Source organism: Notechis scutatus, chromosome 3 (genome assembly GCF_049901735.1).
Source record: "Notechis scutatus isolate UNSWTSFEM ecotype Mainland chromosome 3, rNotScu1.2, whole genome shotgun sequence".
Lineage (NCBI taxonomy): Eukaryota > Metazoa > Chordata > Lepidosauria > Squamata > Elapidae > Notechis > Notechis scutatus.
This window is the reverse complement of record NC_142011.1, coordinates 1,971,272-1,989,272: the sequence shown is the minus strand read 5'-3', so window position 1 is coordinate 1,989,272 and position 18,001 is coordinate 1,971,272. Positions and strand designations below refer to the sequence as shown.

General features: G+C 48.2%; 1 protein-coding gene across 2 annotated transcripts in view; it reads left to right on the top strand.

Annotated features, from left to right (window-relative positions):
• Positions 1-2,050: 2,050 nt before the first annotated feature.
• The window catches only part of LOC148131047 (uncharacterized), a 33,331-nt gene continuing 17,380 nt past the window's right edge, over positions 2,051-18,001 (top strand). The window contains exons 1-4 of one of the 2 annotated variants that reach the window (XM_087959130.1): positions 2,051-2,073; positions 11,552-11,667; positions 14,845-14,887; positions 14,972-15,190. In XM_087959130.1, coding sequence (XP_087815256.1) covers positions 11,553-11,667; positions 14,845-14,887; positions 14,972-15,190 — 377 coding nt within the window. In that variant the 5' untranslated portion in view covers positions 2,051-2,073; position 11,552. Of the gene's footprint in view, positions 2,074-11,551; positions 11,668-14,844; positions 15,191-18,001 lie in introns of both variants that reach the window. The other variant, XM_087959129.1, reaches the window with a different exon arrangement.

Genomic DNA, 18,001 nt, shown 5'->3' with positions numbered 1-18,001 from the left:
CAGAATACATCCTGCAGAGGAGTTCCAATCAGAGTTGGAAGGGACCTTGTAGATCATCTAGTCCAACCCCCCTCCCAAGCAGAAGATTCTACACCATTTCTGACAGATGACAGTCTAATCTCTTCTCGAAAGTCTCAAGGGATGGCGCTCCCACAACTTCCAAGGGCAACTTCTGTTCCATGGGTTGATGGTTCTCACTGTCAGAAAGTTTCTCCTTATTTCCAGGTTGAATCTCTCCTTGTTCTGTTTCCATCGATTATTCCTTGTCCGGCCTTTGGGTGCTTTGGAAAATAGCTTGACCCTTTTCCTCCTCTCTAGGGCAGCCCCTCAAATATTGGAAGATGCTCTCCTGTCTCCCCTGGTCCTTCTCTTTACTAGACTAGCCAGGCCCAGTTCCTGCAATCGTTCATTGTATGTTTTAGCCTCCAGTCCCCTAATCATCCTGGTTGCTCTTCCTCTGCACTCTTTCTAGAGTCTCAACATCTTTTTTATAATGTGGTGGCCAAAACTGTATGTTGTACTCTAGGTGTGGTCTTCCTAAGGCTTTATAGAGTGGTATTAGTACCTCTGTTAATGCAACTTAGGATTGCATTGGCTTTTTGGGCTGCTGCTGCACACGGCTGCTTCCTACTTAGCTGATTGTCCACTCAGACTCCAAGATCCCTCTCACAGTCACTGCTATTGAGCCTGGTTTCACCCAGTCTATATGTGTCCTTTGGGTTTTTCTTGCCTAAGTGTAGGACTTTACTTTTCTCTACGTTGAATTTCATGTTGTTAGATATGTCCAAGTTTAATGGAGCTCCTGAGACAATACATGGCCCTTGCTTGCAACCCACTAACCCCTGAATGTCTGGATCAGGGCCCTGGCAAGGTAGATCTTCCCTTCCACAGCCTGGTGTTAGCACCTTAAGAACATTATTCCCTTTCTCCAGGTTGGAGGGCTTCTTCCAATGCGCAAGGAAGAAGTCTACCCCTGTCACTCACCCAGGAACAGATCTACCCCAGACTGTGTTGGAGGGAAAAAAATTGCCCCGTGAGAACTGAATTTTTGCATACTTATTTATTTATTTTATTTGTTTGTCAAACATGTACAAGATAACAAGTGTAGGTGTGAACATAAATAGGAACAAAGGGAGTAAATACAGACAAATGGGGACAGGAAGACGGGGACGGTAGGCACGCTGGTGCGCTTATGCACGCCCCCTTTAAGGACCTCTTAGGAATGGGGTGAGGTCCACAGTAGACAGTTTGAAGTTGAAGCTGTGGAGGGTTGAGGATGCAACCACAGAGTCGGGTAAGGCATTCCAGGCATTGACCACTCAATGTGGCTGAAGTCGTATTTTCTGCCATCGAGTTTGGAGGGATTTACCATGAGTTTGTCTCGGTTGTTTGCCCGTGTGTTATTGTGGTTGAGGCAGAAGAAGTCATTGACGACAGGCAAGACATTGTAGCAGACAATTTTGTGAAGGATGCTTGGATCGGACCGCAGGCGGGCGCAGTTCCCGATTGACCAGGCCCAAAATTTCAAGCCTGGAAGCAGAGGGAATACTATTGCGAGTAGAGGAGTGGAGTACTTTTCTCGGGAAATACCTCTGAACCCGCTGAATGGTGTTTATGTCCGGTACACAGTGCAGGTTCCAAACGGACAAGCTGCATTCAAGCATTGGTCCGGCAAAGGTTTTGTATGCCCTAGTTAACAATTCAATGTTGTCGGAGAAGAAGCTTCGCAAAATAAGGGTAACAACTCTTAAAGCCTTTTTGGCAATGCCGTTACTGTGAGCTCTGGGTCTTAGCTCATTTGAGGTAAGTGCTCCTAGGTCCTTGACAGAGTGAAGGTTATCTACGAGATCGCTTCCACCTAACTTGTATTTGATGTTCTGATTATTATTTTATTTTCCAATGTGTACTCCCTAGTAGTACCTAGTACAATGTATAGTAGATAGTACATGAAGTCATGGGAGGAGGAAACACCCCTCCTGAGAGGTTTCAAATTCCTCTCCCACCTGCCCAGGGCTTGCTTATATAAGAAAGGATGAGAAGGAAATGCTACTTGCCGAAGTTGAAGATTCTCAGGTAAGAACATTTGGCTTCTTCTCCTAGGACCAGACAGGGCAGAAGGTGGATCGCAAGAAGCAGGCAGGAGAGTTAGTTTTCAGTGGGGGATCTGAGGACCAAATCTCTGCAGAATGTAGAATGACAGGGTTGGAAGGGATCTTGGAGGTCTTCTCGTCCATGCCCAAGCAAGGGACACTTTACCATTCCAGGCCAATGGTCGTCCAATGTCTTCTTGAAGACCTCCAGTGATAGAGCACCCACCACCTCTGCAGGCAGGTTGTTCCATTGAATAACAGAGTTGGAAGGGACCCTGGAGGTCTTCAAGTCCAACCCTTTGCTCAAGCAGCAGATCTTATACCATTCCAGGCCAATGGTTGTCCAATGTCTTCTTGAAGACCTGTGCTGGAGCACCCACCACTTCTGCAGGCAGGTTGTTCCACTGAATAACAGAATAAGAGTTGGAAGGGGTCTTGGAAGTCTTCTGTCTAGTCCATCCCCCTGCCCAAGCAGCAGATCCTATACCAATCCAGACAAATGGAATTCTTCTTGAAGACCTCCAGTGCTGGAGCACCCACAACTTCTGGTGGCAGGTCGTTCCCCTGATTAATTGTCCTCACTGTCACAAAATTTCTCCTTAATTCCAGGTTGTTTCTCTCCTTGATTAACTTCCATCCATGGCTTCTACTCCTGCCTTCTGGTGCTTTGGAAAATAGGTGGACCCCCTCTTCTTTGTGGCAGCCCCTCAAATATTGGAAGGCTGCAATCATTTCTCCCCTGGTCCTTCTTTCCATTAAACTAGACAGACCCAATTCCTGCAACCGTTCTTCAATACTTTACTTTACTTTACTTTACTTTACTTTACTTTACTTTACTTTACTTTACTTTACTTTACTTTACTTTACTTTACTTTACTTTACTTTACTTTACTTTACTTTACTTTACTTTACTTTACTTTACCTTACTTTATTGTCATTGCACATCATACCACAAAATTAAATACCATCTTCAGTGTACTATACCATAGAATTCAATAGAGTTACTGTCCTATTCATGTGTTTTAGCCTCCAGTCCCCTAATCGTCTTTCGATTGGTCAAGTCCATGTTTCAACCTGTTGTAAAAGGGGCACAGCTCAGGGGTTTCTCCCCCACTTTCAGAGACCCCAGAGACGGGCCCACTGGAAGGCATCAACCATCAAATCCAAATCACAAGGTTGTGCGGAGAAAGATCCATGAATCGATTAAGGCTGTAAGCTTTTCATAAGGGAAAAATGAATGTTTGATTCAGGGGGTCACGTCTATTTAACTCACACATGGGGGTTGTGACCGAACCTTTCTATGAGGAGGGAGGGAATTCTGACCCATCAAACCCCCCACCTCTCACCAAAGTAGATGGTTTTGTGTAAAAATCAGAGCCAGAAAGAAACAAGCCCGGTTTTATCATCTCCAAACTTACAAAGTGTTGACTTGGCTTGATGAAGGGTGAACTGAAATGTTGAGCTTGGAGTAAATGTGACCCATTCGTTCGAAAGGCGTTCGTAAATTCATATACGAAAGGATTACACATACTCTCCCTTGATTGGAGAGGGGAAAATACCCTTGGTTTAAATTAAACAGTGGGGCATCGAAATATCTCAGGGAAATTGTTCTTCCTCTCCTTCTTTAAAAGGCCTTAATTAACCTGCTGGGGACCCTGACGAACATGAGAGGAAATGTGAAATATTCTGCACCAGCCACGATTAGCTGGACTGCCTGATTTTGGGAAGCTAAGCAGGACTGGGCCTGCTTAGGACTTAGAAAGAAGGCCACCGGGAAATCCCAGGGCTGCAGGCTAAAACTGGGAAGCTGAAAGAAAATTCTGGAAAAAGACAATGGCCGATGGAGCTCGCCTTGGGTGGTGGGGTATCTTTATCTTTTGGTAGAGGGGGAAGCCCTCCCAGAAAATGCCCCCTTTTTGGCCTTTCCCCTTGGGGAAACTTCAGCTAATTGAGGTGAATCAGATCAGAATTGTACCATCTGCCTTTGCTATTGAGACAATTATAACAGAATAGCAAAATAAGGGAATTAGAGAATAACAGAATAACTTTCAATGGACAGTTAGAAGAAGAGACTTTTGACCAATCTTTGACCAATGGATGAAGTTATTATTGAAAGATAAGGAAGAAGGAGAATACTGTAAGGTATGGGGTGTCTGGTACGAATGGCTAAGGAAAAAGACGCAAAGGCGTTGAATGACAATGTACATAATACCATCAAGCAATAAGGTTTACGTGTAAATAAATGTAAATACAAATGTATGTATGTATGTATGTATGTATGTATGTATGTATGTATGTATGTATGTATAAAATGCCTAGAATGATGAAGAAGCAAGTACAGAGATGGATAACACATTAGTAGGGGACATTTACAAATGTAAACGCTGTTACAGTAACGTTGCAAAATGTGGAAATTTGTTTTCAATTGCCAAAATGTTGAATAAATAAATGTATTAAGAAAAAGAAGAAGAAGAGACTTTGAATTCTCACTTACTGGTCAACGAGCACAGAATATCAACCATAGGATAACTAGGTTGAAAGGGACAATGGAGGTCTTGTCATCCAACGCCTTTCCCAAGGCTTTGGACCAAGGGATTCTCCAGTCTATTTTTTGAAAAACGCCAGTGATGGAGCACCCACAGCTCTGCCTGGTAAATTGTTCCACGAATTCACGATCAGGAAATTCCTCCTTATTTCCAGATTGGATCTCTCTTTAATGAGCTTTTCATAGACTTCAGCAAGGCACTCCCCTTATTACTGTTTTCAAGTGTCTCTTGCATATTTCCCCACCCGTTGTGAGTCATCACACTGTCAATATTTGGCAGCAGAATCAGGTCTCTGATGTCCACTCCAAAAATTAATAGAATAGAATAACAGAGTTGGAAAGGGACCTTGGAGGTCTGCTAGTCCAACCCCCTGCTTAGGCAGGAAACCCTACACCACTTCAGATAAATGGTTATCCAATCTCTTTTTAAAAACTTCCAGTGTTGGAGCATTCACAACTTCTATCACTTAGGATTGCTTGTGTTCTGTACAAGTCAATTAACATACTCGTAGCCCGCGTCGCGATTGGTTAAGGCGCGCGACGACCGGGATTGGTCGGCGAGCCGCACTGATTGGTCCGCTGCGAATCCCCGCGATTGGTGGAAACTAATCGCGGGAGATTCAGCGGTGTCATTGGTCGCGACCACCGCGGCTCGAGAATAAAAAGCCGCAGTTTTTCCCTTCAAGCCTAAGCTGTATTCAGGAGCCAATAAAGAGCTGAAACCAAGTCACTGTCTCCGAGCTTCCTTTCTCGACGGACACGACACTGGCGGCGAAGGTGGGATCCAAAGAATAACCACCGAGCACGTGTCCCGAGGAAGACAAAGGACCGACGAGATGGCCAGCATGACCCCACCAGCACCCTTCAACCCCGCTACCGAGGACTGGGAATCGTACACGGATAGATTCCTGATGTTCCTCGAAAGTAGCAATTTGAAGGATGCGAACGGGCAGAAGAAAAGGGCCGTCTTCCTCACACACTGCGGGCCCGCAGTGTTTAAGATGGCCAAAGCCCTGGCCGAAGCTTCCGCAGCGAAGCCACCCGGAAGTCAGCAGCCAGACTTCGGAGGGCAGACAACGGGACCACACTGAAACCCCGAGACAAGCCAACGAGAAACCACCACACACCACGGGACCTGGACTCCGCCTCCGATACCATGGACGAGGAGGAAGACGCCCACCGACTACAAACAGGACGGGACCGGCGAGATCAACGGGGTCGTAAGTCGGGAACCAGTGCGCCGGGTGCGGGGAAACCACTTTCGATCCGAGTGCCGTTTTATCGACGCGATCTGCCGGCAGTGCAACAAGAAGGGCCACATCGCCCGAGTCTGCCGACTCAAAAAGACACACAGCCCCGCCGGCGAGAACCAAGCAACCGGGACGAGACGACACCCCCGAGAATCAGAGATCGCCAAGCCGACTATCGCTGGAACCGAGACAACCGAGGACGACGGAGCGGGAAGGCCGACAGAGAGAAGAAACCCACCAGACGGTCACCATCGGCCATGCCGAAACCACGGATGCCCGGAAGGTCACGTGGAGGTGAGCATCGAGGGCGAACCATGCCGGATGGAGGTAGACTCCGGATCCTACCTCTCCATGGTCGCCTGGAAAGAACTCAAGCGCCTGGTGCCAAACATCCAGAAAAGAGGACTGGAGAACCAGAAACTGATCATCAAGGACTATCAGGGAACCGCATCCCCGTCATTGGGACCGGACAGTTCGTGGTGACTTTCAAAAACCGCACCGCGAAACTTCCCCTGACTATCGTGGACCGGAACCGACCCAGCCTTTTAGGACTCCAATGGTTCGCGCCACTCGGGATCGAGGTCACGGGAGTAAACCACACCACAGAGGCCGACTGGGAGCAGCAGCTGGCGAGGACTTCCAAGAAGTATTCGACGGCACCCTAGGCAAGTACAAAGGGCCCCCTATCTCTTTTAGCCTAGACCCAAATGTCGCCCCCATACGCCTAAAACCCAGACGGGTGCCTTTTGCACTCCGGAAGAAAATAGCGAGCAGATTGACAAACTCGTCAAACAGGGGGTTTTGCAGCCAATCGACCACGCCCGTGGGAGACCCCTATAGTCACCCCAGTCAAACCAGATGGGTCAGTAAGGATCTGCGGGGACTATAAGGCCACCCTCAATTGCGCCCTGCAACAAAGCGCCTACCCCGTCCCAGTAGTGCAACACCTATTACACTCGCTGGGGGGCAAGGTCTTTGCGGCTCGACCTGGCGCAAGCCTATCAGCAACTGCCGGTCGATGAAGAAACCGCCGAGGCGCAAACAATAGTCACCCACCGGGGAGCGTTCGTTGTAACCGACTCCAGTTTGGAGTCAGCGTAGCCCCAGGAATCTTCCAGAGCCTCATGGAGAGACTGCTGCGAGGAATCAAGGGGTGGTTCCCTATTTTGACGATGTATTGGTGTCAGCAGCCAACCAGGAGGAACTAGAGGGTCGCCTAAGGGAGGTGCTAGAAAAATTCAAAGGGGCCGGGCTAAAGGTGAAGAAAGAGAAATGCCAGCTATACACAGAGCAAGTCGAGTTTCTGGGGTACCTCCTAGACCGACATGGCATCCACCCAACCGGAAGCAAGGTCAAAGCCATAAAGGAAGCCCCCACACCCAAGAACAAAACAGAGCTGCAGGCATTTCTGGGACTGCTAAATTTTTACAATGTGTTCTTGCCCCAAAAGCGACGCGGCGGAGCCTTTGCATAGGCTCCTGGACAGGACGGCCAAATGGACCTGGGGAAACGGGAGGACACCGCATTCAAGAATACCAAAGACCTGCTCACCTCGGATGCCGTTCTCATTCAGTATAATGAGACCCTACCCATCGCCGTCACATGCGATGCCTCACCATTTGGCGTCGGCGCTGTCCTCAGCCATACACTCCCAGACGGAAAAGAAGCACCCATCGCTTTCTTTTCAAGAACACTCAGCAAACCCGAAAGAAACTACAGCCAATTAGATAAGGAGGCACTGGCCATCGTCGCAGCAGTAAAAAAGTTCCACGAGTACCTCTACGCCGCCGATTCACCCTCATCACGGACCACAAGCCGCTGCTAGGCATCCTGGCGGGGAACAAGGCCACCCGAACATCCTATCCCCCAGGATGACAAGGTGGTCTGAGTTCCTCGCCGCCTACGACTACCGGCTCACACACAGACCGGGTAAGGCGATCTCCCATGCAGACGCGTTGAGCCGCTCGCCGCTTCCCGACCTAGACGACGATCCAGCTCCCACGACGACCACCTCAGCATAGAGACATTGCCGGACCTACCCATAACCGCGTCAGACATTGCCCGAGAGACTAATAAAGACAAGCGTCTGGCGCGGGTATTACATTGGGTAGCAAAGGGATGGCCAGAGAAAGACAGCGATGAGGCATTCAGGACATTCCGAAACCGGCAAACAGAACTGTCACTACAGAAAGGTTGTTTGTTATGGGGGACAGGGTGGTCATACCGGAAAAACTGCAAGGGAAGGTATTACAATTATTACACGAAGGGCACCGGGAATTGTGAGGACTAAAGCTTTAGCCAGAAGCTATGCTTGGTGGCCAGGTATGGACAAGGAGATCGAGGCCTGGGTAGCCAAGTGCTCGCGCTGCAAGAAACCAGACCAAATCCCCCGCAGCACCAATTTTAGAATGGGAAACGCCCAGGGGACCATGGTCGAGACTCCATATAGACTTTGCCGGGCCCACAAAGGGAACACATTCCTCATCACGGTGGATGCTTACTCCAACTGGCTGGAGGTAAGCAACATGAAGACCACCACAACAGATGCAGTAACCAAGGTCTTAAACAAACTCTTCACAACCCACGGTCTCCCGGATGTCATCGTGTCAGACAACGGACCCCAGTTCACCTCGCTGGAATTCGAAAGATTCCTAGCGGAACGAGGCATACGACACGCACTGACAGCGACGGCGCATCCGGCGGCCAATGGTAGGGCAGAACGGATGGTTCAATTTACAAAAAGAACCCTCCAAAAGATCGAACACGGGACATACAAGAAAAAATAAATAAAATGCTCCTAATACAACATATCACCCCTAACACAACGACTAACAAAAGCCCGGCAGAATTACTAATGGGGAGAAAACTAAGGTCACCACTCGACAGACTACACCCCACATACAACCCGGAAAAACCCCCGGACTCATCTAGCAAGCACCGGTTTTTGCACCAGGCGACGCAGTCTATGCAAAAAACCTTACCGGAGACCCACTATGGGTACCGGCAACTATAACCCAACTGACAGGACCCCACTCCTACCGGCTACAGACAACCGACGGACAAACATGGAAACGCCACATCGATCAAATAAGATCAAGAACAAAAACACAACCGACACGCAACCAAACACAGACGACACCGATAACACAAACCAAGAGGGGAGGGAAGACACAGAGGATCAAATAGGAAATAACCAGCAATACTCACCAGTCAACAGCCAGCCCAAGTCTCACCAGGAAGGAACAGCCAGGCCAGCTCAACCAGCCCGGAAAGACCAGGCAGGAGCGGCGAAAGTCGCAGCTCGACCAACCCGGGTAGACCAGGAGGGAGCTGCAACAAGAGGCCAGCGACACCTTCCAGGGGGTTCCATCGACAGGGCCAAGAGAAACAGAAGTCCCGATCGAACCGGCCGGGAACCAAACAACAACTAAGCTGCGCAAGTCAAGTAGACAAGTACGAAGCCCCGCCTACCTACGGGACTACGTTACGTAGGACCGAACCAAGAGGGGAGGGGTGTTCTGTACAAGTCAATTAACATACTCGTAGCCCGCGTCGCGATTGGTTAAGGCGCGCGACGACCGGGATTGGTCGAGCGAGCCGCACTGATTGGTCCGCTGCGAATCCCCGCGATTGGTGGAAACTAATCGCGGGAGATTCAAGCGGTGTCACACGCGACCACCGCGGCTCGAGAATAAAAAGCCGCAGTTTTTCCCTTCAAGCCTAAGCTGTATTCAGGAGCCAATAAAGAGCTGAAACCAAGTCACTGTCTCCGAGCTTCCTTTCTCGACGGACACGACAGCTTGGCGAGATCCTTTTGTGTTTGCCACCAATGGGCCAAATTGTCTTTTTGGATGACTCATGTATGTGCACACCTCCTCGGTGGTGGCATTTACTCCTTCTCCCTTATATTTGAGGAATAAACTCTTTAAAATCCAACTGTTCAACGGAACTTTTCTGTGTGAACCAAAGGGATACTCCTGGCTTTAGTATATATGTTTTTCTCTGAAATAATGTTTTTTGTTTAAGTCTTTTAAAAAATTTCAAAACTAACAGTTAACCAGCAGAAAAGAATATTTGCGCCTTGGGGTTGAACTGTGAGATCATTGATGTTTCTGAGCTTGGTGGTTTTCTTGCAGATTTTCAAGGATCCAAGTAGGGAACCTCATCAGTGCTAGAAGGGAGGGAAGATTTGTGGGGAGGATTAGGAGGAGAAAGAGAAGAATGACTGTGGGGTCCTTGGTGGTCTCTGAACTTGGTTGTTGATGTTTGATGACCCCTAGAAACATCATCGTTGTTAGTAGGGAGTGGGTTTGTGGAGAGGAGGAGGAGGAGGAGGACAGTGGGGTCCTTAGTGCTATATGAGCTTCGTTGTTTTCTTGCAGACATTTCATGACCCAACTAGGGAACATCATCAGGGCTAGACAGAAAAAGAGTTTGCAGACATGAGGTGGGGAGGAGGAGGAGGAGGAGGAGGAGGAGGAGGAGGAGGAGGAGGAGGAGGAGGAGGAGGAGGAGGAGGAGGAGGAGGACAACGACTGTGGGGTCCTTTAGTGCTCTATGGGCTTGGTTGTTTTCTTGCAGATGTTTCATGATCCAACTGGGTAACACTGACAGTTCTAGACAACAAGGGGGTACAAACAACAAGGAAGTGCCTAATCAAGGAACTACTAAGAGGAAAATGTCACAGCCACCAACACTAATAGGATAAACAGAGAGCATTCCCTCTTCCTTTTAGCACTTTACCCAATTGGGAAATGAAACATCTGGAAGGAAACGTTGAAGCTCCACCAAGGACCCCATATCCCCCTCTCCCTACTCCTCTACACAAACCCACTCCCTACTAACAGTGATGATGTTTCTAGTTGGTCATCAAACATCAACAATCAAATTCAGAGACCACCAAGGACCCCACAGTCATTGTACTACTACTACTACTACTACTCTTTCTCCTCTTCTTCTTCTTCCTCCTCCTCCTCCTCCTCCTCTTCCTCTCCACAAACTCACTCCCTATTAAAAGTGAAGATGTTTCGAGTTGAGTCATCAAACATTCACAACCAAGTTCAGAGACCACCAAGGACCCTACAGTCATTCTCCTCCTCCTCCTCCTCCTCCTCCTCCTCCTCCTTCCTCCTCCTCCTCCTCCTCCTCCTCCTCCTCCTCCTCCTCCTCCTCCTCCTCCTCTCCACAAACCCACTCCCCTATTAAAAGTGAAGATGTTTCTAGTTGGTTCATCAAACATGGGTCATCAAACATCAACAACCAAGTTCAGAGACCACCAAGGACCCCATAGTCGTTCTCCTCCTCCTCCTCCTCCTCCTCTCCTCCTCTTCCTCTCCGTGAACCGACTCCCTACGAGCAATGATGATGTTTCTGGTTGGGTCATCAAACATCAACAACCAAGCTCAGAGAGCACCAACTGATGAGCAGCTGTTTTGTGGAAAGGAACAGGGGTGTCCACAGTGGTGGGGAGAGAAAGGTGGTGGCCATATCATGTGGATGGGTTCTCAGCGGTTGAAGTCCTTGGGATGTTTCTGCTCAGATTTGGGTGAAATTATTACTTTCTAAAAAGGTAAGATCTTGGATCCTTGCATCATGATGATAATAATTCAAATGTCGAGAACCTGCCCACGTCACCCCCACCCATTCTTTTCTTCCCTCTCTTTCAGGATGTCCATCTTGACCATGGCTGTGGCCATCTACATGGCCCTCTTCTGCTGTTTGCTGGGACCAACCCTTGGGCACAGCAACCTCCAAGGTTTAAACTCTGAAAGAAGTCGAAGGGGTAAGTTCACCTGAAATGGCATTTTTCTCCTTTGGGCAGATTCCATCAGAGTAAAACCATGATTGAACAATGGTTCATCCTGGCAGGATATTCTACCTAGTGTGATGACCCAGGGTGGGATAAAAATTAAACACAGTCCAAAAAATAGGTGAAGCCCCTTTTATTCCTTCACTTTGCTTCAAAGCTCCAAATATCCTTGACTGGAGACCAAAAACTCCCGCACAAGCAATTACGAAAAGGAGGAAAATGCCGTTTAAACTAAAAATGCCTATAAATTATCAAGAGTAAAAACAACACAAACCACACACTGAAGCAATTAAGGGAACCAGGCAAGATAAGGGCTTGAAGACGTCCACAGATATCGGAACACACACTGGGAAGGACGCCAAACTCAGAGAGGAACGACAGACTACAGATATTTCCACGTTTTGTTTCCAGCACTGGCCCATACGCATGTCCATCCTCTTATCCAGTTCTCACAGCTGCAGCCCATCAAGGGGATCAAGGCCCTTTCCTCCCCCCGTAGACCATGCCATTCCTGTCTCTCCCTTATTCTCTCCTCCCTGCATGGCCTAGGATGCAGAGGGGATGGGCCTGGGTCCTCCTCTGACTGCTCAGCCGGCCTCTGCCCTTCCCCCCGCCTCCTCCACAACCTCCGGAGCCACACTCCCACTCCCTGTCAGCTGTTCCTCCTCTCCCTCGGAGTCAGTCTCCAACAGGGGCATGACACCTAGTGGCCCTTTGCATCCACGGGTGTATCTGGATAAGGACATTGCGTCTAAGTATCTCCCACCCTAGTGTTTTCGGAAAGAAGTTTACTCACAAACCAAGGTTATAGCTAATTATATTTAAGCAAGACATAATTTCTTCTAAAACATGAAAGCATACATTCAAAACTGCATCAGTCTTGTAAATACAGTATACATAAAACTAAAGTTGCAATCTAGATAGATGTTCAGACTCAGCCTTAGTGGAAGCAAGAAACAGACTCCTTGTCACACACACACAAAAAACCCACACAAAAACACCCCTCTTTATTTACCTCTTGTGAATGAATGGCATTCCCCCACCAAAAAGTCCAGGCAATGGTCCTTCAAAGAGTTAGCAACGGCAACAGATCTTATCAGTTCCTTGAAATAATTGCAAGTTTATGAGCTCCCAGCTGAAAGGCTGCAAATTAAGTTCTGGCAAGCAGTCTTTATGGCACGAAATACAATGAGCCAAATCTTCAGAACTCCGAACTGTGGTCTCCTACAACCACCACTCCCCTTTCCTTCTATTTATTCCTCAGCCAGGGAGGGGCCATTCAGCATCCATGTGTGCTTTGCTTCCCAAGTCAACTCCTTGTCTTCCATTGTTCCCCTCTCCTAACAGCTCTGTGCATGTGTGTCTGGAACAGGCCCCAGCTTTTCTTCCTCCTCGCTTATCTCAGTCTCCGAAGGCAGCTGCATCTCTAGTGGCTGGGAAATATCGGACGGCCCTGGCTCTATCTCTGCTTCCGATGCAGAGCATCCATCAGAGCCTTCCCCAGACTCCAGCACTGGCCCAAGTTCCTCCCCAACCTCCTCATTGTCCGATTCTGCCGCCAGCTCTGGGCCACAACACTAGGTTACTTAACCTCAGCCATTGGAGGATGTGTGGACTTCAACCCCCAGAATTCCCCAGACAACCATGCTGGGAGTTGAAGTCTACAAGTTGGAAAGTTGACAAGTTTGGAGACCCTTGATCTAGTGGTTAAGACACCTGACTAGAAAGTGGAGATTATGAGTTCAGGTTCCACCTTAGGGCAAGAAAGCTGTCTGGGTGATTTTGGGCCAATCACCAGGAGACTTGAGTTCTAGTCCTGCCTTTGGCATGTAAACCAGCTGGGTGATTTTGGGCCAATCACCAGGAGACGGTGAGTTCTAGTCTGGCTTTAAGTATGAAAGCTAACTTTGGGCCAATTGCCAGGAGACAGTAAGTTCTAGTCTCATCTTAGGCATGAAGCCAGTTGGATGACTTTGCACCCATCACCAGGAGACAGTGAACTCTAATCTTGCCTTTGGCATGAGAGCCAGCTGGGTAACTTTGGGTCAATCACACCAGGAGATAGTGAGTTCTAGTTCCCCTCTTGGTCAGCTGGGTGATTTGGGACCAATCAATCTCTTTCAGCCCAACCCATCATGCTGGAATATTGTGGTGGGGAACATTGGAGGTGTGTTGGGTATGTTTGCTGTCTTGAGTTGTTGGTAAAAAAAAATATTATAAAGGGTGGAATACCAGTATAATAAAATAAACAAACAAACAAACAAACAAATAAATAAATAAATAAATACATACATACATACATACATACATACATACATACCAGTGGTGGGATTCAATTTTTTTTAACTACCGATTCTGTGGGCGTGGCTTGGTGGGTGTGGCAGGGGAAGGTTACTGCAAAATCCCCCTTCCCTCCCCACCTCCACTAACCTGCTTTCCAGCTCCGTTCTCCTGGACACGGCAACCAAAGGAGACTCAGCCGATCAGCTGGGACTCAATGGGAGGCAGAGAAGAGATGGGGTTGGCGGGCCCAGTCAGAGGTGGGATTGGCCGGTTCTCCAAACTACTCAACATTTCCACTACCAGTTCTCCAGAACTGGTCAGAACCTGCTGAATACCACATCTGATACACACATAGATACATAGATACATGCTGGTATGCATGCATGCATACATGCTCAAATAGGTAATAGCATTGGTGCTAGGCTGTAGAGTGGTGCGGTAGCCTAGAAGTGGAGCTCTTGCCTCACAGTCAGGAGGCTGTAAGTTCGATCCTAGGTAGAGGCAGATATTTCTCTCTCTGGGCACAATGAGAATATATCTGCTGAACAAAACTCCACACTGGCAACAGGGAAGGGCATCCGGCCAGTCAACATTCTGCTAGCTCCATTCAGTTGCCCAGACGCCACCAGCATCCTCTCTTGAGGATGATGATTGGTGCTAGGCTGTAGGGGAAAAGCAGATTGTGGCGAGTACCCCCATGAAAACTGAGCTCCGGCTGCTGAGAACCCAAACCAGAGAGAAAAAGGAAGAAGGAAACCTTCCCTTGCTGAGGGGAACCTGAGGAAGACGTTGAGTCAGAAGGTCTTGATTAATGCAAGTCCTGTTGATGGAGAAAGCCTAACGGGAACCATTCTCTTCTCAACGCAGGCTTGCTTGGAACGGGAGGAGGATTTCTCGGTGGTGTCCTTGGAGGTGGAGACAAAGCCAGTGGAGGAGGACCTCTCGGTGGTGTCCTTGGAGGTGGAGACAAAGGGGTGCTTGGTGGTGTCCTTGGTGGGGATGGAGGAAAAGGAGACGGCCTCCTTGAGGGTGTCGGAGATCTTCTCACCAGTACCACCAAGGGAGTCTTATCTGGAGCCGGCGGTCTCCTGAATGGGACTCTGGATCAGAAAAAACTGGTTGATCTCCTCACGGGTAAGAACGGACTCCTTGGACTGACAGATGTCCTCAACTTACTCGGTCTGGCAAACGGACTTCAAGAACCATTCCAGTGGTGAGTGGATAAAAACCAAGAGGCCGATACCTCACCTGACCCCCCTCCCCCCCCCAATGTAGCTCCAGGGACATCCCTCGGCCTCCCTATCTGCTCATGAAGGCAGAGCGAGTCCTCAACTTATACAACCACCATTGAGCCCCAAAGCAAGACACTTGTTAAGTGAGCTTTCCCTCATTTTACGACCTTCCTTGGCACAGTTGGGAAGGGAATCACTACAGTTCTTCATTAATCAGAATAGAGCTGGAGGAGACCTTGGAGGTTTTCTAGTCCAACCCTCCCCCGCTCAAGCACGAGACCCTCAGGGGGGTGTCAAACTCGATTTCATTGAGGGTCGCATCAGGGTTGCGTTTGACCTCGGGAGGGTGGGGGGCTTGGCCAGGGTGGATATAACTCATGTCAGGGGCACCTGTAGTGGCCCAGGTGGGGCTGGGGGATCCATTGTCCCCAGCGGAGAAAGGTGAGATCAGGGAGAGCCCCAAACCCTTGTCCTCCAGAGGAACCTTGCCCTCTGCTGGTAGCCAAGTACTAAGGCAGGACTTCCTTTCCTCCCTCCCTCCCTCCCTCCTTCCTTCCTTCCTTCCTTCCTTCCTTCCTCCCTCCCTCCCTCCCTCCCTCCTTCCTTCCTTCCTTCCTTCCTTCCTTCCTTCCTTCCTTCCTGTTCAGAGTATCGCAACGTAAATTCAGCATCAAGAAAGTAAACACAGATGACTAAGGCTTCATTTAACTTCTTTATAAACATATAAAGTAAATTTTACAATACCAGTTGTAGATTTCTCCAATATAGAGCAAACTCAAACAGAAGCAGACATGTTACAGGTTCAGAGCAAAACAGCAACCCAGGAGCTCAGAAACAGACATCAGTTTCACTTTAGTTCAGCAGGCAAGCAGAGGAGAGAAGCAGTTTCATGTTCAATAGACAGACTCAGAGCTCAACAGAGCTGCAGAGCTGCAGCGCTTAATATGGAGCCATGCCTAGGCTGCTTCTAGTTTCAGTTTCCAAACAGTCCTCATTGGCTGACTTAGTTGCTCTGCCTATTCATTGGTTGACCTTGTTACCAAGCTCTATTCCAGGTCATGAATATACTCTGATCCTTTCCTTCCTTCCTTCCTTCCTTCCTTCCTTCCTTCCTTCCTTCCTTCCTTCCTTCCTTCCTTCCTTCCTTCCTTCCTTCCTTCCTTCCCTTCTTTCCTTCTCTTTCCTTCCTTGCTCTCTCCCCCTCTTTCCTTCTTTTTCCTTCCTCGCTCTCTCCCTCTCTTTCCTTCTCTTTCCTTCCTTGCTCTCTCCCCCTCTTTCCTTCTCTTTCCCTTTCTGTTTGTAGTTTGTTTTCCTAGTCCTCTACCAGCAAAAATGGAGCTGGTGGGTAGGCTGCATGCAGCCCTCCTGGGCTGCATTTTTGGCTGCAACGGCATCCTGCAACCCTCTGCCAGTGAAAACGGAGCTCCATTTTTGCTGGCAGAGGCACCGTGGGCCAGTCCTTTGCTGTTTCTATGGTGGCCCCACAGGCCAGATCTAAGCACCCTGCAGGCCAGATCTGGCCCATGGGCCTTGAGTTTGACACCCCTGCCCTATATCATTTTAGACGCCTGGCTGTCCAGTCTCTTCTTAAAAGTCTCCAGTGATGGAGCAGCCACAACCTCTGGAGGCTGTTCCATCTGTCTGTCTGTCTGTCTGTCTGTCTGTCTGTCTGTCTATCTATCTATCTATCTATCTATCTATCTATCTATCTATCTATCTATCTATCTATCATCTATCTATCTATCATAGCAGTCACATTTGTCCATCTATCTGTCTGCCATTCTGTTTGTCTTTATCTTTCTATCTATCTTTCTATTTGTCTGTCTACCTTTCTGTCTCTCTCTTCCTCTATCCACCCACCTATCCTATCTATCTATCTATCTATCTATCTATCTATCTATCTATCTATCTATCTATCTATTAATTCATCTATCTATCTATCTATCTATCTATCTATCTATCTATCTATCATTCTATCTATCTATCTATCTATCTATCTATCTATCTATCTATCTATCTATCTATCCATCCATCCATCCATCCAGGGGGCTGGATAGGAGCTTGAAGGTCATCTAGTCCAACCCCCCGCCCAAGCAGGAGACCCTATCCCATGTCAGACCAGTGGCTGTCCAGTCTCTTCTTAAAAACCTCCAGGGATGAAGCCCCCGCAGCTTCTGAAGGCAAGCTCTTGAGTTAGTGATCCCCTTTTGCGACCTTCGGACAAGCCAAGTCAATGGGGAAGCCAGATTCACTTAACAACTGTGTTCCTAATTTAACAAGTGCAGGAATTCACTTCACAACTCTGGCAACAAAGGTCGTAAAATGAGGCAAAACTCACTTAACAACTGTCCTGAGGAGCTATGGAAATGCTCAGGCTCAACTGCAGTCGTAAGTCAAGGAATACCTGTTAACCTTCTGACAAGCCAAATCAATGGAGAAGCCAGATTCACCTAACAACCATGTTACTAACTTATCAACTGCAGTGATTCACTTAACGACTGGGGCAAAACTCACTTAACAATTGTCTAGCAACAGAAATGATGAGCTCAACATAAGGGCCGTGCATAAGCGCACCATCGTGCCTCCCATCCCTGTCCTATTGTCCCCATTTATCCGTACCTGTTTTCTGTATTCTAACTCATGTTTATACTTATACCTATTATCTTGTAAGCGATTGACAAATAAAAATAAATAAAATAAAAAATATAAAAAAGAAGAAAAAAGGAAGGAAGGAAGGAAGGAGAACAGGGAAGGGGAAGGAAGGAGGAAGAGAAAATAAGGGAGGGAGGAAA